General features: G+C 42.1%; 1 protein-coding gene and 1 long non-coding RNA gene across 4 annotated transcripts; one reads left to right on the forward strand and one right to left on the reverse strand.

Moving 5' to 3' along the window:
- The first annotated feature begins 1,350 nt into the window (after nucleotides 1-1,350).
- On the forward strand, nucleotides 1,351-13,302 carry TUSC2 (tumor suppressor 2, mitochondrial calcium regulator). Of its 3 annotated transcripts, none has more exons than XM_087709248.1 (4): nucleotides 1,351-1,610; nucleotides 5,525-5,645; nucleotides 10,093-10,152; nucleotides 12,279-13,302. In XM_087709248.1, the coding sequence occupies exons 1-4, from the start codon at nucleotides 1,465-1,467 to the stop codon at nucleotides 12,327-12,329; spliced, it is 378 nt and encodes a 125-aa protein (XP_087565374.1). In that variant the 5' UTR covers nucleotides 1,351-1,464; the 3' UTR covers nucleotides 12,330-13,302. The 3 variants fall into 3 exon arrangements, with proteins under 3 accessions (XP_087565374.1, XP_087565375.1, XP_087565376.1); XM_087709249.1 differs by having other exon boundaries at nucleotides 12,299-13,302; XM_087709250.1 differs by lacking the exons at nucleotides 10,093-10,152; nucleotides 12,279-13,302 and adding an exon at nucleotides 6,854-9,388.
- An 8,870-nt stretch (nucleotides 13,303-22,172) lies between these two features.
- LOC148048017 (uncharacterized) lies at nucleotides 22,173-24,100 on the reverse strand. Its single transcript, XR_015695776.1, has 3 exons — nucleotides 24,011-24,100; nucleotides 22,521-22,600; nucleotides 22,173-22,379 (listed from the first exon to the last, which is right to left on the reverse strand). It is a non-coding gene; the product is annotated as an uncharacterized LOC148048017 (long non-coding RNA).
- Between the last annotated feature and the right edge of the window lie 770 nt (nucleotides 24,101-24,870).

Below are 24,870 nucleotides of genomic sequence, written 5' to 3' on the forward strand. Positions count from 1 at the left end.
CAATTAATAAAAAAAGGATTGTACATATAACAATATCGGACCTCTGAAAAGTATAAGCATGCATATGTACTCAGTACTTGGTTTGGGCCCCTTTTGCACTGAGCTTCATTAAGACCAGGGTCAACACAGCCGTCATATGAGACCGAACAATGCAGAAAAGCTGAAGCCCACTATTGAAGCATCCTGGTCTTCCATAACCCCTCAGCAGTGCCACAGGCTGATAGCTTCCATGCCACGCCGCATTGAGGCAGTAATTGCTGCAAAGGGGGCCCAAACCAAGTACTGAGTACATATAAATGCTTATACTTTTCAGAGGTCCGATATTCTATGTACAATCCTTGTTTTATTGATTGCATGTAATATTCTAATTTTCTTAGATGGTGGATTTGGAGTTTTCATAAGCTGTACGCCATAATCATCATAATTATGACAAATCACGGCTTGAACTATCTTGCTTTGCATATAATGAGTCTTATATATTAGTTTCACCTTTTAAGTTGCATTACTGAAATAAATGAACTTTTGCATGATATTCTAATTTTTCGAGTTTCACGTGTAGATATTCATGAAATCACATGCAGCATATTACCAAACAAATTATCAACTACTGGTATTACTAAAATTACCTTCTGGGCAGCACAGCTTAGATGTGTAACAATAGACTGCGGCAACCCACGTTTAACTTAAGTCTTAACACAGATTGAATTGTGGATCTAACTCTCACCTCACTAGGATATAAGGACAACAAAATAAGGGATGCCTATGCCTTCCTGAGCTCTTAGAAGAGATAAAGTGTTTAGATGAAAATTATTTGGGCACTTATATTATGGGCTGCTAATAAACCATATCTCCTACTATAGCTTGACTCAAATAGCTGCCATGATCTTCGTGAGATGATCATTCCTTCATCCAAAATACATGAAATAAAATAGCATTCAAGCTTAATACAAAAGCACCATAGCACTCTGATACAATGGATGACTATGAATTATAAATTGCTTGTGTATTAATAGCATGGGACAGCATTAGAAAACACAGCGCTCTGTCGAGTCTTTAGCAATTGTATACGGTATCCGCTAAGAAACAAATACGGATCACTCCGTAAGAAATCGTCCCAGCGGGCCTTTCAAAAGAGGCAATTCGCTTGAGCGGATAACGGGACATCTTCCAAGGCCTCAGCAGGTTTCCTCAGATCCGGCCCACTCGCAGCCGGCTTGCCCTGAGCATTATCAGATCCAGAGCCAACCGGAAGTTGCGGCTGGAGTCTATGGACTCGAGCCCTTCGTAAAGCGCCGCCTCCCCCCGCAGGAGTGGACTTTCGGAATGGGCGGTGCCGGAAGTTACGCCATGGGGAGGGGCGAATTTCCGGCGCGAGGCCGGATCCGTTGCTGGCCTCCGGGGATCGTCGGGCGTCTCGTCCCTCCTTTGGCGGTCATGCTGCTGCCGCCGCTGCTGCTCTGAGCCATGGGTGCCAGCGGCTCCAAGTCTCGAGGCCTCTGGCTCTTTGGCTCGGGTGGGCCAGGCGGCTCCGAAAGGTCAACCGGCGATCAGACGCTGGCTCGAGGTCGGGGATTCTGTTCGGCTACCCCCTTCGTCTTCACCCGCCGCGGGTAAGAGGGAAGCTGGGTGTGGGGGGGGAGTGGGGACGGGACCGGGCAGGCTAGGCGGTCTTGCAAGCTCAGCTTTTTCCCTGCCTGCCCCGAGCATCGGCCTTCGAGTAAGGAGGGCGGCGGGCGCTTCTCTCCAGGTGTCCTCCTTGTTTCGGTCGCTCGCGGTGTGGAGGGGAAAAAAGGAGATTGAAGCTGCCCGATCTCCCTATACTTCTCCCTCCGTCATCCGACGACTTCGGAATGACTCAAAGACCACCACCATCGGAGCTTTCGTTTCGGACAGAGCCGCTCCTGAGATGCTACTTTGGGAAACCTGGCCAGGGCCTTCAGCCCACCAGTTCGCGGATAACTCCATTGGGTGATGATGTGCCAAGTCCTTTCCGACTCTTAGCGACCACACCGATTTTGTCCGTGACTATCATTTCGTTACTCGGGGTTTCAATGCTGCATTCATTGCCACTGTGACTGGATCCATCCACCTCGCTGCTGCTCGTCTTCTCTTCCTTCCCTCTTTCCCAGCCTTGGAGCCTTTTCCAGATATTTGCTTGCTGAAAAGTAAAATAATTGCAATGGAGGTATTGCAATACCTCTATTGCATACCTCAGGTATTGCAATAGCATAGAAGAAATCGTCTCTCTCTCTGGTTGTTAGAAATGCCTCAGGAGAAATAATAAATTGATCATTTTGCTGTGGTAGAATTGTTCTGGAGCGAGAAAATAAACAACTTAAAGAATTTACCTTGCTTCCTCGATATTTATTTTGTACAAAATATATAATGCTCTTCAAATGCATAATAAAAAAATGTCCCCATGGAGGTTCAGTGGAAAAGAAAGAGGTAGGGGCACTTTAATTTTGAATTTTGTTGCAAAATAATTATACCTCCTTGAGAACTTTGATGATCTATTATCAATTGTACTTATTGAGAGTGAGAAGTCTTAGTTTATAGCTCTCTTGTTCCAGATTGCTTGTGATAATGGCTTTTTACTCTGACATCGATTCACCATCTGAAATGTTTTGCAGCACATTCTGCAAAATCTTTGAAGCAAAACATCATACATAATTCAGTAGTTTTTGTAGTTCAGATTTAGCTCAATTGTCAGGAGCAACATCACTGATAACTGTTAGCAGATATGAAAATTATCCAGATAGCAACACTTCTTAAAGAAGATTTGGAAAAATTAGGATCAAATGCCCAAAAGAGTTATGAAGACGATCAGAAGACAATATATCAAATCTAATGAATAGAGAAGATCGAGAAATATTTAGCATTGAAAAGGCTGAAAGTAGGAAGGGGAAATATAGTAGAACTTTTATCTGAATGTGCACTACAAAAAAGTCCAGTGTATCATCATCCCAAAGAACAGAATAAGGGATTTAAATTATAGTACAGAAAAGCAAGTTCCTGAGCTGAATTTTGCAAATAACATGCTGATACTAAATGGGCTTAACTGTAAAACTTAATACAGAGGTTCAGTAATTTCTTTTCCTTGGTTGTGTTTTCTGAACAGCCATCTGTCAGGGATTTATACATTGAGTCAGCTGTTGGATTTGCTAGTCCTTCCAACGCTATAATCTTACAATTCACGTTGTGAGTAGGCAAAAATGGCATGTCTGTCTCCCTATTAGTGGTTGAGGGTTCCTAAATGAAATGTCATTGCAGTCTGACTGCAGCGTTTTACTTCTCATTTGTATATGCTTGACTGTTCCAGTTTCTTTCTCCAATTCTCATTCATTCTGCTTCCATTAATTATTAAGGCAAAATACAAATCTGCATTCATTTGGTGTTGCAAGTATGGAAAAAACAAATGTAAACATCTTCAGTTATCGGAACATTGTTTTACTGCAGAGCCCAAGATTGTTAGTGCAGTGTGTCTGAAATTAGACAATCTAGATACATTAGACTATTTAAATGTACAGTTTGAAGCAGTCAGTTACCAGAAAAAGTAACTTATATGTATGTAGCAAATGATGATCTGAATCTTTCAATGAAATACAGTTAGTCCTCAACTTACGACCACAAAAGAGCCCTAAATTTCTGTTAAGTGAGACATTTGTTAAGTGAATTTTGCCCCATTTTAAAACTTTTCTTGCCACAGTTGTTAAATGAATCACTGCAGTTGATATGCTAGTAACCTGATTGTTAAGTGAATCTGGTTTCCCCATTTACTGTGCTTGTCGGAAGGTTACAAAAGTTGATCACATGACCTTGGGACACAGCATCGGTCATAAACATGAACAATTGCCAAGCATCTGAATTTTGATTACATGATTATGGTGATACTGCAAAGGTCATAACTGTGAAAAATGGCTGTAAGTCACTTTTTCCAGTGCTGTTGTAACTTTGAACGATCACTAAATGAACTGTTGTAAGTTGAGGACTACCTGTATAAGGAGACCGTTTGGAATTAATCCCAATTATATTGGATATTTCTGGTATATTAATGCATACTTGCCACTAAACAGTTTTTCTACTTTTTCTTTTTTTAAGCAAATAACAAAAATGTGTGGTTTAGATATCTTTGAGGTATTTCACATTTCTGTAAATATATTTAAAGTTTTTAATGATAGGTTGAGCCTCAAGAGAAGTCTCCCCTTTCATCTTAATTGTTGTTAATGAGTGTCATATAAAATGGTAATTATCTGCATGTTTTATTGAACTAGAACATGATGAGAAATCATAGAACATGGCGAGAAGTGATGCACAACTATTGTTTGTTACAACTTGCAGCAGAATCCATTTGAGACTTCATCTTCATGATTTGAAATCAGTGTCACTATATAAAGTTTGTTTTAAAAGTATGCTTCATCCCACGTATTAAATCAATTTTTTTTTAAAAAAAAAATAACCAACATACAAAAAAATTATTATTAAATCTGTTGGCTGCTCCTCTCACTGCGAAGATATTCTGGGAGCTTACAACATTAAAAGTAATAAGCCATACACACACACACACACACACACACACACACACACACACACACACACTACAATATATAATAACATTTAAATTGTTTTATGACTAAAAGATGGAGACGAAGGGAGCCGGATGGGAGGTAGGTGGGATCTCTATTGGTCCATCAGTCACTTCTAGCATGAAACTCCCTAATTGATACCCCTGTCAACTGGCAGAGTCATGTCTTTAGGTCCTTATGAAAAGTCAGGAGGGTTGGAGCAGACTTCATCCCAAAGGGCACAATGTTCCACGTCAGAGAAGGCTGCTCTGGACTCCACCAGCTGGAAATCCCTGACTGACAGATGTCCGCAGCATGCCTCTGCCGGCATGGGTGGGCAGATCAATCCCATTGGGGTAAGAGAGTTCCTCAAGTGACCTGGACTCATGCCATGAAAAGCTTTAAAAGTAATAACCAACACCTTGAATTGCACCCAGAAGCAAACTGGCAGCAACTTGCAAACTGGCAGTATAACATAGACCACTCTAGTAGAGGACCCCCCAAACTGCCACATACAGTTGTGGCTTCCGAAGGATAGCCCCATGTAGAGCACATTTCAGTAGTCCAGACATGAGATGACCAGGGCTTGAATGGTTGAGCACAGGGACTCCTGATCCAGGAAAGGCTGCAACTTGTACACAACCTGAAGTTATAAAAAGGCTGTCCTAGCCATGATTGCCACCTCTTCTTCAAGCAGGAGCCATGAGTCCAGGAGAACCCCCAAGGTGCAAATCAGGTCTGCCTGGGGTAGTGCCACCCCATCCAGAAGTCAAAAGACATCAGAGTCTCAGATTTTGACGTTCCGTGCACTGAAAGCCATTCGGTCTTGCCATGGTTCAGCTGAAGCCTGTTGGCAGCAGCAGATGTCATCTATCTTCTAATAAGTTAACCTGATCTGTACACTGCTTCATCGTTTTGTCTTTGGTTGATACTTCCTTTCAAATTTTCTCTTTTCCTTTCAGCTCTATGTATTATGATGAGGATGGTGACCTTGCACATGAGTTTTATGAGGAGACAATAATCACCAAGAATGGGAGGAAGCGTGCCAAGCTCAAAAGAATTCACAAGAACCTGATACCTCAGGTAATGTTTATTGTTGTGTTTTGGATTCAAATGAAGACTTCAGAACACTTAAGCAAGAGGGTGTGATCCAGCCTTTTCAATCTGGTCATCTTCACACTTGATAGAAGCTCCCAGATTCTGATCCAATATGCAACAGATTAGGGAGAACTCGATTAATTTCTAGATTTTGCAAGCCTTGTGAGGAAAAAAAATGTATTGCTGGATTGGATTTGTAAGATTGGTTTTATTGTAAGAAAATAAGAACCTTTAAGATTGCTTTCTACCATCTGAGGAAAGATGTTTGATTCTGCAGCAGAGATTTTGAAACACTTGCAGTTGGAATAATTGGAGTCTATTTCAGCCTGCTTCCTCCTCGGGGATTTCTGCTATACCTGACATTTGAAATATTTATTCAAAGTGAAACATTGTAATTTTGATATATTGATTTATTCCTTTGAAGGAATAAATGTCTCATTTCTGTCTGAAGGTAAACCACATAATCTTAAGCATAAACAGATTGTTAGTATATTCCATATTTGTTTTTTTAAACAATCCAAATGAAATACGAGAGACTAAAAAGCAGAGAATGTAGGTGATGGTTTTCATAACTACCAGTGTTCGAGCAACCGGTCGTCATTGATGGAGGGTTTCTTCAGCACTGGGATGATGATAGAGTGTTTGAAGTAAGAAGGAACATAGCATATCTCTAGTGATTTATTAAAGATTTAGGTGAAGATGGGGGCCAGTTGGTCAGCACAAGCTTTTAAGCAAGAAGGAGTTATCTTGTTTGGGTCGGGGTCTTTTCCTGGTTTTTTTTCTGTGAAATAAACCTTGCACTTCATTTTCTGTAATTACCAGAGATGGTGGGCCCAATGGGATGGGGTCAGTTGTAGGAGGCTTGGTTGTTGGTGCATCTGAGATGGGGATTGTGGAGATAGGTAATAGTTTTCTCTCAAACCTACAGTAAAACATATTCAAGTCATCTGCCAGTTGTTGATTTCCTTCAGCCTGGTAAGGAGGTTTGCTGTAACCAGTGATATTTTTAAGAGTTTTCCTCATGTTTGCTGGTTCCTTTGTTGAGTAGCTACCCCCCCCCCCCCCCTTGTTAATACCTTTCTGGCCTGATTATACTGCATTTTATCACCTTTTCTGTAGGCTTCCTCTTTGGTACGGCATAGCTGTTTAAGTTTAACTGTGAACCAAGGTTTATTGTTACTTTATATTTGCAGGTTTCTAGTCAGCACACAGGTCTTCACAAAAACTGACATATGATGTTACAGTATCTATGAGTTCATCCAAGTCTGCAGAGATAGAAATTGAAGGTAGAAGTTGAAACATATTGTTTGAACTTCTACCTCAAAACGACGCTATAGGGCACTGCACACCAGAACAACTAGACACAAGGACAGTTTTCCCCCGAATGCCATCACTCTGCTAAACAACTAATTCCTACAACACTGTCAAACTATTTACTAAGACTGTATTACTAGTCATCTTCTCATCCTTCCTGTTACCTATCTCCTACTTCTGACTATAACCTTGTTGCTTGTATTTCTATGATTTATATTGTTTTATTTGTTTCTAGTATGATTTGATTGCTTATTTAATTACCTATGACGATAATTAAGTGTTGTATCTTATGATTCTTGACGAATGTATCTTGTCTTTTTATGTACACTAAGAGCATATGCACCAAAGACAAATTTCTTCTGTGTCCAACCACACTTGGCCAATAAAGAATTCTATTCTATTATATAACTGAGTAGGCAATAATTACAATAGAGCGCCTTTATTTCATCCTTGAAAGTACAGGGGTTTTTCTTTGTAACTTGATTTGGTTTTGTTTTGACTAAACATTGCTTCTTTTTTTTTTTTTGGTAGTGATTCATAGCATATACAAGAGATTTATTTTTTCCCCTGGTCTCTAACTAGCATGCCCAGAGGAATGCGTAGTTAATTGGCAATGCTGTCTCTGCATCCAGTATCAGACCTAGCTAGCATTTTGACATGTTGGACTTCAAAAACTTACCACTTACAGTTTGAAAATAGTATTAAAGTAGTGGTGGCATAACTTTTTAAAATATGTTTAATTCTTTTTTTCATAAATAACTCAAGATGATGAGCATATAATACTTCTTCCTGCTCCTGTTTTCCTCATAATAACAACCACCACCCTGTTAAGGGGCTTCAGCTGAGAGAGAGTGACTAGCCTAAACTCACTCAACTAGCTTTAATTCCTAAGGCAAGTCTAGAACTCACAGTCGCCTAGTTTCTAGGCCAGCACCTTAAGCACTACAGATATTCTTCAATTTAAGCAGTTGGGGCCTGGTTGGTGAGTCATGCCCAGCTTTACAACTGTTTTGGCCATGGTTGTTAAGAGAATCGCTGCAGTAGGAAGTGAATCGTGTGGCTGTTGAGGGAATCCTGCTTCCCCCTCGTCTTTGCTTGCAAATAGCTGGCTGGGAAGGTCACAAAGAATGATTACATGATGTCTGAACCGTGTAAATACATGTTCAGTTGCCAAGCGCCCACATTTTGATCACATAGTCTTAGGGATGCTGCAACAGTTTTAAGTGCAAGGATCAGTTGCAATTCACTTTTTTTTCAGTGCTGCTGTAACTTTGAACAATTTCTAAACAAATGGTTATAATTTGAGGACTATCTGTACACTGAACTGGTTCTTTTGTTTTATGCTATGATTCAGTATATAGGATAAAACTCACATAAGAATATACCGTATTTTTCAGAGTATAAGACGCACCTTCCCCCCAAAAAAAGAGAGTGAAAATTTGGGTGCGTCTTATACACCAAATGTAGTCCCACCCACCCCCACCAGAGGCCAAAACTGCAAGGTATGGAGGCAGCGATGGTCTGTGGCAATCCCTGCAGCCTGGAACAGCTGATTGGGGATATTCCGGGCAGTCCGATCCACCCGCCAATCAGCTATGCTGAATCAGGCTGCAATAAGTGCTAAATCGGACCTGACTGGTCAGAATTTGCAGCAGCAATCACATTCAGAAAACACATTCAGTAACTGATTCAGCAGGACTCAAAATAATAATAATATACAGTACACTACCAAAAGCAGGTTTTCCAAGGTAGCAGTAAACACAAGCAAAACACAAGCAGTTTCACTTTCAGTTCTCTGCTAAGCTAGGCTCCTTCCTGTCTCCTGGTTGCTCACACAGCAAACACTGTTTCAGAGTCCAAATAGCCCTCATTGGCTGACTTAATTGCTATGCCTATTAATTGTCTGACCTTGTTACAATGTGTTCCAAGTCATGATCTTTCACACACTGACAGGAAGCTAGCCAGCTGGATGCCATGGATGCTGGTAGGCAGAGGCAGAATTTTTCTTCTTCTCATTTTCCTCCCCAAAAACTAAGGTGCGTCTTAAACTCCGGAGCGTCTTATACACCAAAAAAAATACACAGTTTTGTTTCCTGTACTGTATCTAGCTTCTTAAACCTATTTTCTGAGGCAGCCCTGGAAGATATTATGTCTCCTACGGGAGAATTTTGTAGACAGGTTCTAGTGCACTTTTATTTAGTTGTGTTCATTCACATTCGTTCAATTATTCCCTGGCCTTTTTTTCAAATGAGTTTTTTGTTTTCTTTAAAAAGCTTGGATATCTTTCTTGGATAGAAAACATCTGAATTACAGAATGACATGGATACTAGTGATTAGATCTTCTGATGTAGTTAAAAATGATAAATGCAGCTGTAGAGAAGCGGGGCTAAGCAAACTTAGCTTGATAAGAGATATTAATCCTCTTTGTTAATATATTTTTTTTTTAGTCCTACTCTTTTCCTTTTATGTGGTTGCCAGGAGTCATCCTGATTCATTAGTCAAATAGCTGAGGGGTGAACTTCACAATTGCAAGTCACATTAGAAAGAATTAAGCCGCCTATTTCCCTGTGTGCTCATCTGATCACAACAGTTTGGTCCCTCTAGTGCAGTGGTAGTCAACCTGGTCCCTACCGCCCACTAGTGGGTGTTCCAGCTTTCATGGTGGGCAGTAGGGGTTTGCTGTAACTCTGCTTTATAAATTTTATAAAGTAAAGTTACTTCCCTACTTTATAAATCACCATTACTGTGGAACCGGTGAGCGGTTAGAAAATTTTACTACTAACAGAGATACAAAAGTGGGTGGTAGGTATAAAAAGGTTGACTATCCCTGCTGTAGTGATATAAGTAAGCTGTTTGATGCAAATTTCAAGGGTCTTACTACTTTCTGGTCCTATTCCTCAGTCTGTCTCTGCAGATAAATGACTACTTTTAAGTTATCTTTAGTCCAACAGTTTGGCATGTCTTAGCCGACTTGCTTTTATAATGTTTTCAGATTTCTGGTTATGAGCAAGACACTTTTTTAGCACAATCTGTCTTAGGTGGAAAGATCATTGCCGCCCGCTTCTTGAAAGTTTATTTTGGTGACATTTCACTCACACTGTATTCTGTTTTGTTCCAGGGCTTGGTGAAACTGGAGCACCCTCGGATTCATGTGGACTTCCCTGTTATCATCTGTGAGGTCTGAGCCAAGAGAAAGTTTACTGTGTGCTGTCAGTACATCTTATCCGCCCAGTTTTACTGCACCTCGTGTAAACCATGCTAGGCAGCCACACGTCCCTGCAGAGGATGAATTGGGGGCACAAACAGACAGCGGGCTTTGACGCTTCTCTGCTTGGAGGCAGTGACAGCAACTGCGGCACGGGGCACACTTCTGACTATCAGGCATAATATTGTCTAAGGATGTATATTAATGGGACCTGTGTCAGATGGGAAGTCAGGCCTTGATTGGGAGCCTACTCAAAATTTCCTTCACTGAGTCAACTAGAACCTTTTTAACAGCTGCTCATTGATGCTTAGGGGGCAGCAGATGTCAAATGTCTTGACACTAAGAGGGGCAACTTGCACTTTTTTGGGAACAGATATTCCGCGTGATTACCCCAGTCAGCTTACACAAACATTGATAACTGACATTTCAGCCTATTTCTTCCAAGATGAGTAAAGGTGAGAAAGAAAACCTCTTATGCTTCTTTGTCCTCTCAGCCACTTACCTTATAAGCATAGGCCGAAAGACTTGACTATACTCGACTATATCTTTGTGGAGGCAGGGAGGGTAATGTTGCACTTAATACACTGTTCGAAACAGAATCATTTTTGAAGGAGTCGTAGGAAAAAGACCAACCGGAAGGTTGTCCTCTCTTTGTTATATTTCCCTTGGGAGTTGCACTATTTCCTTTGCAGGTTTCATCTTTTTGAACTTTGCAAGATAGAAGGTGTGAAGTAGCATCTGGATATGAAGCTTTTCTGTTAAAGCGCACCAAATAGATTGTATCTTAGGCAGCATTTGTCTTTCAAGAGAGCATCCTTCCCACACCTAGAGCCCTCCAATAAATGCTAGAGCACAGTGAGACTGTAGGGCCAGTGATTTTGCTAACTGGAGCTGATGAGATTCATAGTCCAGGACCTTCTCTGGAGAGCCCCATGTCAGGAGCATAGACTTCCCTCTTCATTCTTGTGGTAGAGTTCCATATTGGTTTCCCATGCTGCACATGGAGAGCCTCCACCTGTGGTCCACCACGTGTTGCTGAATTGCAGATTCAACCATCCTCCACCTTCGGCCATGTTCTCTGGGATTGCTGGAGAGCCAAATGTTTCCATCTCTTTCTTAGGTTGTACTGTCTCTACTAAGACAACTGTACTTCGGTCAAGATGTTTGCCCTCTAATTTGGCTGTTTATTTTCCCCTTCATCTCCCTCTGCTGGCAATTAATAACAAAATCCTGTGATCTTCCTTTGGCAGACTCCTTGGATTGGACCAAGTAGTGTCTGATAGGGGGAGAATGCAGCACATCTCAAAGGAGAGTTACATCTTTTCTATGTTGAAGGGCCTTACCCTTCTCCCAGATGTATGAATGTGGAATGTTTTTGCTATGGTACTGATAGATGAGCAAGTACTGAAGCGGTATGCCTACCTCTTCATCCCAGGCTTCTTGCTTTCACGATGTAGAGCTACCTGCTGCTGAGAGGTGATCAGGCAAACCTTGTTAAAGGCACTCTTAAGAAGAGGCTTTCATATGCAATGTACAGCCAAACAATCCTTGCCTGCCTGCCTGCCTTTTTACCCACCCATCGGACTTGGTATTGAGCTTTAAAACTGGAATGTGGGTGGGTTCATTGCACATCATATTTCTTTCCCAGAGTGTGTCATTGCCTTTCTGAGCACTTCAGGCATTGCTACCTCAATGTTCAGTATAATTAGCTTTGTACACAGTTGCATCTCAATATTAATAAGTTAAATGTGCATCCTTTCATCTCCGCCCATGCAATCATTTTTAAGCATTAAAAGCCTAAGTAGAAGGGCCACGGACTGCATACAGCATATTCACTCTCTTATCTTCGCTTTTCTTAGCTACAAGTCTGTGTTGCATATTAGGATTGATACTTGGAGCATAGTTGCCATTTGTTTCCTCAGTTGCCACTGCTTTGCCATTCAGAAATTAGGTTATGGGTTTCCCAGGTGTATGATAACCTGCGAATAGAAAGGTATAGACATAGCCAACACCCCCTTATGTAGTGAAATCTGAATTTTTATTCACTTTTAAAGTGAATAATGTGATAATCGGAATCTGACATTTCTGATCTTTATTAGGGAAGGATATGTCATTGCAGTGAAACAAGAGCATCCTGTGGATCGAGATGAGTTGGCAAACTTGCTGGACCAACAAATACTCCGTCTCAGCACGATGGTCCATAATGAATTCTAGATTGTCATCAAGGAGCTGAACTACACTACTTTCTTGAGTAATTGAACAGAAGGCTGCTTATTAAGAAGCTTAACTCAAAAGTAGGCCCGAAGAAGCAGTGTGCTCAGTGTTGGGTCACATTTTCTCTTCAAAATGGAATATTCTACTCTCCAATCTAGAGATTTGATTCATGGGAGACAGTGAAAGGCTTGCTGGTAGCAGACATTCTCGTATCTACATTTCTAAAATACCTGGTTTTATGTTCTTCCAGTAATTATTTTTTGAGCAAGCAAATGCCCTGTGATCAGAAAAGTACTGTGCTCTGTTGGGTTTCATTTTCCTTGTGGCTTGCACAGCAAGTTGCTCCCACTCTCTTTTTGACTGGCATCTAAATGGAGGCTCTGTGCAAAGGAGATCTCATTTCTGCCGAGCTTGACATCTCCTAAGCTGCAGTAGATTCCCAGGAGAATATCGGCAGCTGACATCTTCTTCCTCTCTCCAAGGCAGTCTCCTTGCCTGTCCACTGTGTCTCCAGCTGTGCAGTTGCTCTGCTGGGATTCTGCCCTCCCTCTCATCTTGCTTTCTATCGGCTCCTCCAGCAAATAGCAGCTGTGATGAGGGAGAGGTTCTTCTGCAGACTACTTTATATAGGATGCTGATACTGTGAAAGCAGATGATGGTATATAGACAAAAATATTGATATATATATCACTATCTTTGGAATAAGCAAAAAGCTCTATTTTGTTTTAATGGTCCTTCTGTGCATGTGTGGTTGTGGAGAACTGAACCCACTGGCACTACCCTTTCTGTTCTTGTAGCACACAGAAAGGAATCCTGGAGGCAAACATGTATAATATCTATTTCCTCTGCCTTGAAGTGCATTTGTTGAATTTTGTTAAATTTCAATAAAATTGTTTGTATATCCCAGAATATACTTATAGTTGTGGTTCTGTTTGTTGTTCAGAAATTCAGTTACTTCTGACTCTTTATGACCCGAAAGGCATCATTTAATTAAGACTGTGTGCCAGTAACTGCTTCTTGGAATCTGGTAAGCTCCAGCTTGCATTATCGGCACTAGTATATTAGTCCCCTGTCTTCCATTATCCACAGTAATGGGCTTTTTCGTTACTGGTTGGCCATTTGAGATCTAAGTAAAAGTTAACGCTGGTTTCCTTGGACATTTCTACCAATAATGCCACCACTGCCACTTTTAATAATCTTGCTAATCTTGGCGCACACTGACCATTTATTCTCTTTGCATTGTTGGGTTAGGTTAAAACATCAGTTGTAGAGACTTTGAACTAATGTTGTAATGGTGACAAAGGATCAGAAACGAAACATTGAAGTTCAAATTTGTGTTGTAGAATGCTCTGTGTGTGTGCGTGCGTGCATGCGCGCACACGCCTTTGAGTAAGTGTTAATTCCCAGGAACTGGCTGCAGTTTTCGTAAAAAGATTTCAAAAGTGGTTTGCCATTGTCTCCTGAAGCATGAGAGTAAGTGGCCCAAGGTTACCTAGCTGGCTTCGTACCCAAGGTAGGACTAAAATTTATGGTCATCTGGTTCCTAGCCCAGTGTCATAACTACTACCCCTAAATGGCTCTCTATTGTGTTCAGAAAGTGATTTTAAAAATTCCTTGATAAGGTTTAAACTTCTGTGCTGTGGCTTCCCATGTAAATCAGAGCAAGTCAAATATCATATTGCAATAAAAAAGTGACCTATAAACTTATATAATACTATATGAGTCATCAGCAGGCCACCAACAAACTGAAGTCTTTCAATGCTCCACTCTGTTCAACGGTTGAGTTGAGATAGGGAGACATGTGACATGGGTTAAATGCTTCAACCCATCAGGTGGTTACAGATTGAGGAAAAATGTGGTACAAACCACTATCAATTGACAATCCCCTATAGCAGGGGTGTCAGACTCACGTCACTTTGATGTCACATGACGTATAGGAACTTCCCCCCCCCCTCGTTAAATCGGGCATGGGCATAGCCAGCACATGACGCATCCAGCCCGTGGGTCAGGAGTTTGACAGCCCTGCCCTATAAAGTGTGGGAATATTCTGCAGACACAGGGACGGCCCTATGAGTGGCTTCATCATGTGTGGTTAAAGCACTTTTCTTGTTGCAAAAATAGAATTAAATAGTTATGTGTGTCTTTATTGGCCAGGAACTTCCTTTAAAAGTCATTAACCTATGCAGAAGTTTACCTTACAAGGTGGCATCATTCTGTTTCACAATATATTTACATTTGTAGACCCATTAAGGAAAATTACGTAAATCATCCAGATTTTTTGGGGTGGGCGGGTGAGTGCAGTCTCCATGGTGCTAAAAGATGGGATTCTTTCTGTGCCCACCAGATGGCAGAGTTTAGCTTCTTTTGAAGAGGCCCTTCCTCCATATTTCACAGAAGATCATTTAAGTTTTTCAGATTCAGGGTTATGAGAAGGACTACGGTGTGGCTCATGTAGCTTAGACAATGAGTGATTTGTTCCAACTTTGCTCTGTCCTGTGATATTTCACCCTCTGCTGAAAGGTTTATTTGGAATTGCAAAAAAGTGACTCAAAGCCATCTGCTTCTGGCTACTATCTACAGAATCTTACTGTGGACATACTTCTTGGAAGTGAGTATAGTTGTGATGAAAAAAAAATTGTGAACAGGACAGGCCTTTTATCAAATAAACAGGCCTTTTGAGGTATTTCCTTATGGCCGTTGCAAGCTCTCATTATGATGTCAAATATCAGGTGGATTCCCTTTAGCCAAAAGGCCCACGTTCAGTTAGCTTCCAGTTACACAGAAAAAGTCTCTTTGCCTTTAATAAAAGCTGCTGTTGCCATACTGAATCCAATACGTTAAAGTAACGATACAGGAACAATACATGTTCCTTATGTCCAACAGAACATAACAGTATGAACTGTTGAGTCCCAGCCGATAAGTTCCAGGACTATTTATCAAGTGAAGGCATTCATGGGTTGTTTTTTTTAAAGATAGAAATATATCAGTGCTTATGCCAATTCCAGTTTATATGGACATCCTTCAACATTTTGTTGTTGTTAGTGTTTGTTCCACTAAGTTGCAGGGTCTCCTTGTTCTGCATTAAACTTACTCATTCACATCGCAAAATTATTAAGTGTCACACATTGCATTATTATGGCTTATTTGATTTGGACTTAGATGTTTTATAAGTGTAACCACTTGAAGTTCATTCAATTAACCGGGGTGAAACAAATTATGCCTTAACAAACCTTTGCTCATAACAGGGCTTGCATGGCAACCAGTGATGGGGTCACGACAGAATACTTTTCTGGCAATGCCTTCAGCTGCAAGTTACCAGTTTGATGCAAAAGTCTCTAGAGGAACTTTGGCAATTTTAAGATGTATGAACTTAAAAGTCCCAGAATTCCCCAGCCGGTGTGGAATTGAAGTTGAAACATCATAAATTTGGTAAGATTGAGAAACAGTGCTATTAAGTGTTAAGCAAGAGAACTGTTGCAGAACATTATTTAAATATACTATTAACACACGGCTTTTGCCTCTCAAAAGAGGAACAATAAGGGCTGGAGGGCTGCTGTGCAAAGCTCTGACCATCTGACAACTCATCTAGCTAATTGACCAGCTGCCACAGAACCACAGGTTGGTTCTGCTCTTCAATAAACTTTCTTTCCAGTCAACCTCCACGTTGTTTCCAGCATCTTTTTCCCAGCTTGGAACTGAAACAGATGGATTTTCCTTCCAACATAGATGTGCATTTTCCAAGATCTTCATAGCTACCAAGTGCTAGTCTGTGGTGTATTCCTGGACTGTTGGTGCTATTATTATTATTTTTTAATAAATTTTTATTTTTATTAAACAAACAACACACACACACACAACAAAAGAAAACAAAAAGAAAACCCCAAAACTGTTGGTACTATTATTGTTGATAATAATCTTACAAGGCAGAAGCTATCCTCAATATCTTCATTTTCAGTTTTAAAGCTGGCTGCTTTGTCATTCATTTTCACTTTATATTAAATCTTAATCCTACTTTCACAACATGCTCATTCACTTGCATAACTAGAACCTACAGATCATTTGCATTTTCAGCTACCAGAGTAGTGTCATCAGCGTAACACAAATTATTTAGGTTTCTTTCTCCAATTTTAAGACTACATTCATGTTCTTCCAATGTAGCCTCCCTCAATACAAACTGAATAAATAAAGAGAGAGTATACAGCCCACAGATTCTTCATATGCCTCTATTGTCCAATATGTTTTAGGCTGTGAAGTTGGGATGATCTTCATGCCTTGGGTGACTCTGCTGGGAATATACAGTTGGTGTTTGTTTTATCTCTTCCAGGAATACCACCCTTCACACCACAATGAGGCAACATAGCAAGGCTTGAGGGATGGGAAAAATGGCTTACAGCTCACCTATTACTTGACATTACATATATCTTGCTGTCTCAATTTCACAACTTTGTGGAAGTGACAATTTGTTTATCACAACTTTTTCTGCAGTGTGTGTGAAATGCAACAAAGTTGAAATGGCATTAAGAAACGTCATAAATGAGTTATCCAAGAAGACCTGATGGTTTTTTTTAAAAAAAAAAGTAGAACATGTGATGTATTAAGCATTAAAAAAGCAAGGCCAGGTAAATAAAGCCACATTCCATTAAAACCTGGCTTGACTGCTTAACAAATTCCCTACATGGTTACACAATTCAAAACTATTCCCCTACTTTTGCTCTTCCACCAGGGATCAATGTGGCTACGGCTGCTTGGTTCCTGAGGAATCAAGTTCCGACTAACCTGTAAATCTCCCATTCTCCATGCGCATTCTGTCTCATATACAGTAGGGAACTTTGCTGACATAGTAACTACATTAAGTGCTAAGTATGCTCTTGTAATAATATACGTATGTTTCATTGATGAAGAGACTTGTAAAATAAGATTCTTTATTGTTCTGTAAAGAAATCCTACCAGTAAGCAAAGATGGCAATCTTTTCAGTACTTCAACATAACAATGTGAGTACAAGTTTTCTCTCTGTGTGTGTACATACCAGAAGAATACACCTGATTGGAATTTCACCTTGTCAGACACAGAGTAGCGTAAAGAGGAGCTCCAGACAAACAATGCTCTATAATTGGTTTCTCCATCATATTCCTGAGGGCTTCAAGAGAACCAACTCAACCAGTGTATTTGACATATTGGTTACCATCAAGTTTCATAATCCATCAATTGGATTGCTGTTAATGCAACTTCTGTGAATTTTGAATGTGGCTTATGAATGCAAACGTGTGAGAGAACACAAAAATGTAACAAATGCTGCTAGAAAGCAACAAACACCCCCTAATATTATCTACCTCTTTTACAAAAGCACTGTTTCCTAAATCGAACAGGACGGGACCACCCTAACCTGTTCTGACCCCCCTCCGTCCGGTAATGAACGCAGCCACAAGCTTAGCTGTTTGCCACTCTTTATTCACAGCAATTATAATCTGTTGGCTGAAAGCCCAGACACGACTCACTGGCAAGACGTTGGCAGCAACCCAGACTCCAACAGACACGGGAACACAAGGCAAACCAGACAAGGAGTTCTCCAGATTACTACGAACGGTTGTGTCCTGCAAAAGGACTCCTCCCAAAGTCTCTTCTTATATACTCTCTTGGGAAGGGCTGAGCCACAACCACCTGGGCTTCATTATCTCTTATGAGTCTGTCTCCGTAACTGCTGCCTCTGTTTCTCCGCCCTCTGTTGCCTGGCGTCAGGGACAAACTCCCTTTGATCTTCCCCACTGCTCCATGCCTCAGGTGCCTCCTGGTGGCCAACCAGCCTCTCTGGTCCCTGCTCTGAGTTTGAACCCTGCCCATGGTCCTCCACATCTTCCATAGCAGACTCATAGGGATCCTCGCTATCAGAGTCCATCGGCAGCTCCAACTGCTCCTGCTGGACCACAACACTAACCTCAGGGCCACGTTCTTCCAGAATGAAGGGCCTGCAAAGATAAGGTCTTTCTTTGAGGCCCTGCTCTGTAACCTCCTGATTAGGATAGAGTCTACATAGAGCAGATGGTTGGGAATATAACAAGGATCTAAGCCACAAAAAAACCTCGAATAAAAAGCTCTGAATCCTACAGTGGAAACTGCATTTCCTACAAGATAGCTCTTTATCAGCTGAATCACTCTTCAGGCAGGAGTCTGTCTTCTGCTAAGGCCCGTGATGGCGAACCTATGGCACACGTGCCCAAAGTGGCACACGAAGCCATGTCGCCCGGCATGTGCGGCCTTGCCTGTTTGTCTTCCGGGTTTCTGGTGCACCTGCATGCGTGACAATCAGCTGTCCACGCGCACAGCAGTGCTGAAAACTGGCCTGCGCATGTCTGCCAGCCAGCTGATTGTCATGGGTGCATGTGCACTAGAACCCAAAAGTTTTGCTTTTCCAGGGCGCAGTCCCAGTGAGCGCACACGCAACATTTCCACCTGACCTTTTTGGCACTTGGTTCTGAAAAGGTTCACTATCACTGCTCTAGGCCATAGTTGGAAGAAATGTGCATCTGGATTCAGTTCCAAGTGGGGAGAAAGACACTGGGAACGATGGTGGCTGTTTGGAAAGAGGGCTTTAATGGTGGACAGGACCACATGGTTTGAGGTCCTGGGCAAAAAGGCACATGGAGAGAGAGAGATTTATACCCTCTGTTGGGCTTTGAATTTGAACTTATATTCTGATTGGTTGTCAGACTCCCATGGGGCCATGCAGGGGGCAACTCTGTATGCTGTCCTGAGTCCCCAAGCTTGGTTGACTCTTGCTGGGTGATGATGTAATGAAAGAGCTTTGGGGTTCCTATTGCCTGAAGTAGATCTTTGTTATTATGCAGAATAGATTGGTCCAGGCCTTAATGGTCCATTGACGAAGGTGGTGGCGGGTGAGTTTCTGCCTCCCTTTTAGGGGAAATATTCTGTCCTTTTAATATTTCCTAAATATTTCATTTTCCTAGGAGAGGGATGGGTGCTAACTTCCCACACCATCTTATGAGCAACCCCATGTCAAGCAAATTACAGTAGTCAAACCAGAAGATGACTTATGCCTTTGTCAGAACTTCCTGGTTTAGGAAAGGCCACAAGGCTTTCCTAGACAAGATCTGTACCTGCTGTTGTAATAGAAGTTGTGAATCCAGGTGAACCCCTAGATTGTGCATTCAAGGGACGTACAACCCCATCAGGAGCTACCGTTGGTACCTTCTTGGTCCCTGAAGGCATCTGCCTAAACAATAATTCTGGCTTGTTAAGATTCCATCTATTCCCCCCCTCCCCCATTATAGATTTCTATGAAACAGCGGGAGGAAGTAATAAAGCAAATAGTGTGATATCACAGCACACATTATGTGACTGACGTACTTGTATCTGAGTTCAGGATGCAAGCACAAAGGTCAGGATTAGTGTCATAATGCCATGATGGAGGTTTTGCCATTTTTCTTGTTAGTGTGGTTTGTGCCAGGTGTGGAGGACCCCATAGAGTAAACACAGGGCAGCCATGCCAGGTGCTACTAGAATTCAGTTCCTGCTAAATCAATCTCTCTCTGTGTGTGTGTGTGTCTGTCTGTCTATCTGTCTTTGGTTATTCGGGGTTTCTCCCACGCAAAATTGGAAGTGTCTTGGCGATGTTTCGACGAAGTCTCATTCATCATCTTCAGGCTGGTTTAGCACGAAGCCGAGTAAACCAGCCTGAAGATGACGAATGAGACTTCGTCGAAACGTCGCCAAGACACTTTCAATTTTACGCGGGAGAAAACCCAAATAACCGAAGACCTACATACAAAAACCCGCGAAAACCTCAGAAAACAAATATATATATGTGAGCGTCTTCCCATAAATGGTGGGAAAGGATGCTATCATGTCACTATTGCTATCAACCAAACTGGGCCGCCCTACATATGAAAGAAAATACGGAGGCTATATTCATCATCCATTCCCAAAGGTGCCTTCTCCTCCAATAATTCAGCAAAGGCCTTTTGGCTTTAAATTTCTGAAATCTTTTCCTCTGAAGACAACAAAAGCTGAAAACACTTGCAGAAGTGAAAAGGCAAAACTTTCCAAGAGTTACTGGATACATTTCCCAACCCATCTGGCCTCCCAAGCTGTAGCCTCCAGAGACTGAACTAATTTGGCAATTCCTGCCTGAAGCATTAAAGAGGCCTCCCTGGGTTTGGTGATTATGCAGTTGTAGTCCGAGGGACAAAAGGTGATTCACTTCCACACAGCTCATACCACATGCTGCGTGTGAGATCACAGGAAGCGGCTGATAGGACTTTGGTGAATGCTGCCTGTGCCTAGAAAGGAACCATTTTCGGTCTGGAGGGAGGAGGTGATCTCACGCTGCTGCCCCTGGAGTTGTATCAGCACCAGTTCTAAAAAAACAGCCTTGATCACAAGCTCATTTGCAAACAAGATTGAGAATGAGGGACAGTAGATCAGAAACGGAAAGGTTCAGTGGTGGGTTCCTACCGGTTTGGACCGGTTCGGCTGAACCAGTAGTAGTTTGGTGGCCTGGGTCGCTGGAACTGGCAGCGACCCATGCCTGCCATGCCCCCAAACCGGTTCTCCCGGCGACGCACACACCGAATCGACAGTAATGCCGACAGCAACCCACCCCTGTAAAGGTTGCCTTATAAACGATGAAGTTGTGGGCGCTCCATCATTCGTAGGTTTCAAGAAGAGAATAGACAACCGTTTGGATTGGTATGGGGTGTCCTGCTTGAGCAAGAGGCTGAACCAGGAGACCTCAAGTAGTGGAAGAGGAGAATAGTATCAGCCATGAACGTCTGTCTTTTTAATATAATTTGTTATGGTATTCAGAAAAGATGTTACCAGACTCCTAATTTCTATAGTATCAGGTATCTTTTGGAAAATATTGCTGAAAAGATGGGACAGATGATTTTAGCCTTCAGAATGATCCCTAACAAGCAGAATTGACTCATTCCTCTCCAAACCTTGATTTCCCTCCTTCAGGCTATCTGAGATCCTCAAATAGAGCCATGGTGGTGCAGTGGTTAGAGTGCAGTTCTGCAGGCTACTTCTGCTGCTTGCCATCTGCCTGCAATTTGGCTGTTCAAATCTCACCAGGCTCAAAGTTGATTCAGCCTTTCGAGGTGGGTAAAATGAGAATCCAGATTGTTGGGGGCAACAATGCTGACTCTGTAAACTGCTTAGAGAAGGCTGTAAAGCACTATGAAGCGATATATAAGTCTAAGTGCTATTACTATAGGTCCATGATGGTGAACCTATGGCACGCAGAGCCCTCTCTGCAATTATACGAGCCATTGCTCCAATTCAGTTCCTCTGCACATGCTTCCCACCGGCCAATTGATTTGGGGTCTCTGCCATGCATGCATGGGGGACAGGGCACATGCGGGAGGTGTATGTGTATGTGGGAGGGGGCAGGGTGCACACATGGGGTTGTGTGCTCAAGTGGGGGTCATGCATTCATGCGTAGAGGTAGGGTGCATGTGCAGGAGGCAGGGCAACTACGCCGGGGGATCACACGAAGGGGAGTCACGTGCATTGCATTATGGGTATGCGCATGCATGTGCACTTTCGGCACTCAGCACCAAAAAGGTTAGCCGTCACTGCTATAGGTGTTTTTGACAGAAGTATGAAAGTGGTTTACCGTTGCCTTCTTCTAGGATATTTTTCCACTTCCCAGCCTTGTATGCAGCTTGAGGATTTTGGGGTAGTCTCTCACCCAAAACCTAATTGGGTCTGATTACACTTAGTTTTGAGGGGATCAGATAGGTTCGTATAAGTATAAATCAGATTGATGGATAGTCTTTCAAGTCGAAAGATAAGGGTCTTTACAAGCTACATCAACAAAAATAAGGGGGCAGGTTGGTGTAGTAGTTAAGGTGCAGGCCTAGAATCCTGGAGGTTATGAATTCTGGCCCCCAACTGAGACGTGATAGTCAACTCGGTAACTTTGGGTCCACAGTCACTCACTCTTGGTCCAACTCATCTCGTGGGGTTGCTGTTGTAGGAAAAAGAAGCAAGGAAAATGTATTTTGTGTGCCAACCTGAGTTACCCTTACCAGGAGACCCCAAGCCCCAGGACTGCAGCCCACGACCAGGCCTCAGCCCATTCAGTCATGTGAGCAGAGGGCAAACTCACATTCAACTCCACTCGCACGAGAGGCACATCATTAGCCATCCATCCATTTGCACGCCTGCCGGGTTGCCCATAAGGCAATGCTATAATAAAGGCAGAATTAAAATCTAATAAATAAATACATCTAACGTCATAAATTTAAAAAAAACAAAATATCCACAAGGTTTATAACTGGTACAGTACATCATTATGATTAAAAACGACAACAGTAGCCCTCTGCAAAAACGAAGAAGTGCTATTTGGATTTTTCCAGGCTTTTGTAGCAGAGAAATCCAATTATAAAGAAAATCAAGGCAACAGTCATATTATTAGGAAGTTGTTTCTTTATCTTGATTTTATTTCTACAAGGTTTATTTTCATAGAGTTAGGAGCAGCAGAGTTAGCTCAACATATTATGACTGTGATTCTCAAGCAATCTGAGCTGCAGAGTGATCAAGAAGAAAATACATTTTCTCAAAGGGAAAAAAAAACATTTTTCAGGTAGAAAATGAGGACATGGAAGATACTTGGAAAATATGATATTCCCCTCAGTGAAATTAAAAAAAAAAAAACGTCCCAAGAAGTGATAAGCAAGCAGCGTTGAGGAAATAAAACAAAACTTCTTTGCATTCAAAGCCCAAAATAAATAAAGCCAAAACCCTTTTTTGGGAAAAGCTCTTACAGGGCTCAGCTGCCAGATCAACCAAGGCCAAGTGCAGGCCTGTTCTTCAGAGATAAGGCCCTTATTGCTTCTAGCCTCAAGGGTGGGGGTAAAACATGGTGAACCTCATAGGAAAGGATGTCCACACCCAGGAGAGGGTGAAGGACTCAGCATGATGTTTGCCAGGGTAAGGCTGAGGCTGTACCACCTCCTCCTACCCCAGCCCACTACAACAGAGGCAGTTGTCCCAGAGACTGAGTAGAGAAGTGGGAGGGTGATTTGTGAGGGCCCAAGTCTCACTTACTCTTCACAGTACGTGAGGTTTCCTCTTATTCTTTGGCTGGAGATTTCTTTGCCTTGCAAAACTGTCTTATGATCATGAAGTGGTTGCATTACAAGGGCTGTGAACATCCCTAGATCAGGACATCGCCTTCTCTCCCTCACCCCCCCCCTACTTTTTTCCTGTGGGTGGTTTTAGTTCCTTTGCCTCCTGCACTTTATTTTCCAGCAGGTCTTCCTGAGACCAAGCTTCTGTTTCTCTCTCTCTCTGCACTATGCCAAGTTGCACCCTTTTGTTCCTCTTAACACACCCTGCCCAGCTGCCGTTTACACCCAGAAGGGCCTGGAAAGTGGCTGGTTTCCTCCTCCTCTTTCCTAAACACACACATACACATATACACAAACACTTACACTTCTCCCTACACTCAATATTCAGACATTTTCCCCGCAGTCTCCCCCCCCCTTTTCTTCTTGCCTTTTAAGTCATTCTCTCTAGGGACTAATCCTTCTGCTTGGAGATTGTCCAAAATACCTGGTTACAATGATACTTGGGCACAGGATCTTATTTTCTCACCTCTGCTCAGTCTCAGTTGCAGCTCAAATAAGTTGCCAGAGTGTAGTTAGTTCCTACAGGATCAAACTTGTTACTGTTGATTGCTCCTCAACTCATTTCCAGACCTCATGCAATTGTTTCTTTGCCAACACCCTGATACTCTTGCGTCTCTCAAGATACTGGTTGGAAATCATAGTCCCAACACATTTGGGAAAGGCTGGTTTATACTGACCTCCTTTACAGTTTTCGTAAGGGTTGGTTCAGAGATTGGCTTCTTATTTATTTGTTCACCGAGAATTAAAGACTGGGTTTTCTAAGAAACTAAACTCAAGAGTAGTGCCTATTCCGGTTTACAAGCATTCTCTTGAGTAGCATAGTCTGAATGAAAGATTTGATGAAAGTAAAAATATACTTCTGAATTAAACAGGACCAGAGGTGAAATTCAACAGGTTCTGACAGGTTCTGGAGAACCAGTAGCGGAAATTTTGAGTAGTTCAGAGAACCGGCAAATACCACCTCTGGCTGGCCTCAGAGTGGGGTGGGAAATGGAGATTTTGCAGTATCCTTCCCCTGCCACGACCAACAAGCCACGCCCACAGAACTGTTAGTAAAAAAAAAGTGAATTTCACCACTGAACAGGGCCTATTAATAATGTAGAGTGGTCAAATGTATGAACAAAGCCACTGCCAAGAATATTTAACCAACTTCTGATCAGCAAGACCCAATACACTCCCAGTATCAATAAAATCCATCCTCAGTGATGACCAGAAGGAAAGTCGGCAGGCTGTGCAGAATTCTGGGGAAATGAATCATGTCTCTAAATGCTCTCCACAGGAAGGCATAGTATGGTCAGCATACACAATCCTGAGCCCTTTCTGTTA

Source organism: Thamnophis sirtalis, unplaced genomic scaffold (assembly GCF_051295495.1).
Source record: "Thamnophis sirtalis isolate CommonGarterSnake01/CBP01778 unplaced genomic scaffold, rThaSir2_p1.2 scaffold_3, whole genome shotgun sequence".
NCBI lineage: Eukaryota > Metazoa > Chordata > Lepidosauria > Squamata > Natricidae > Thamnophis > Thamnophis sirtalis.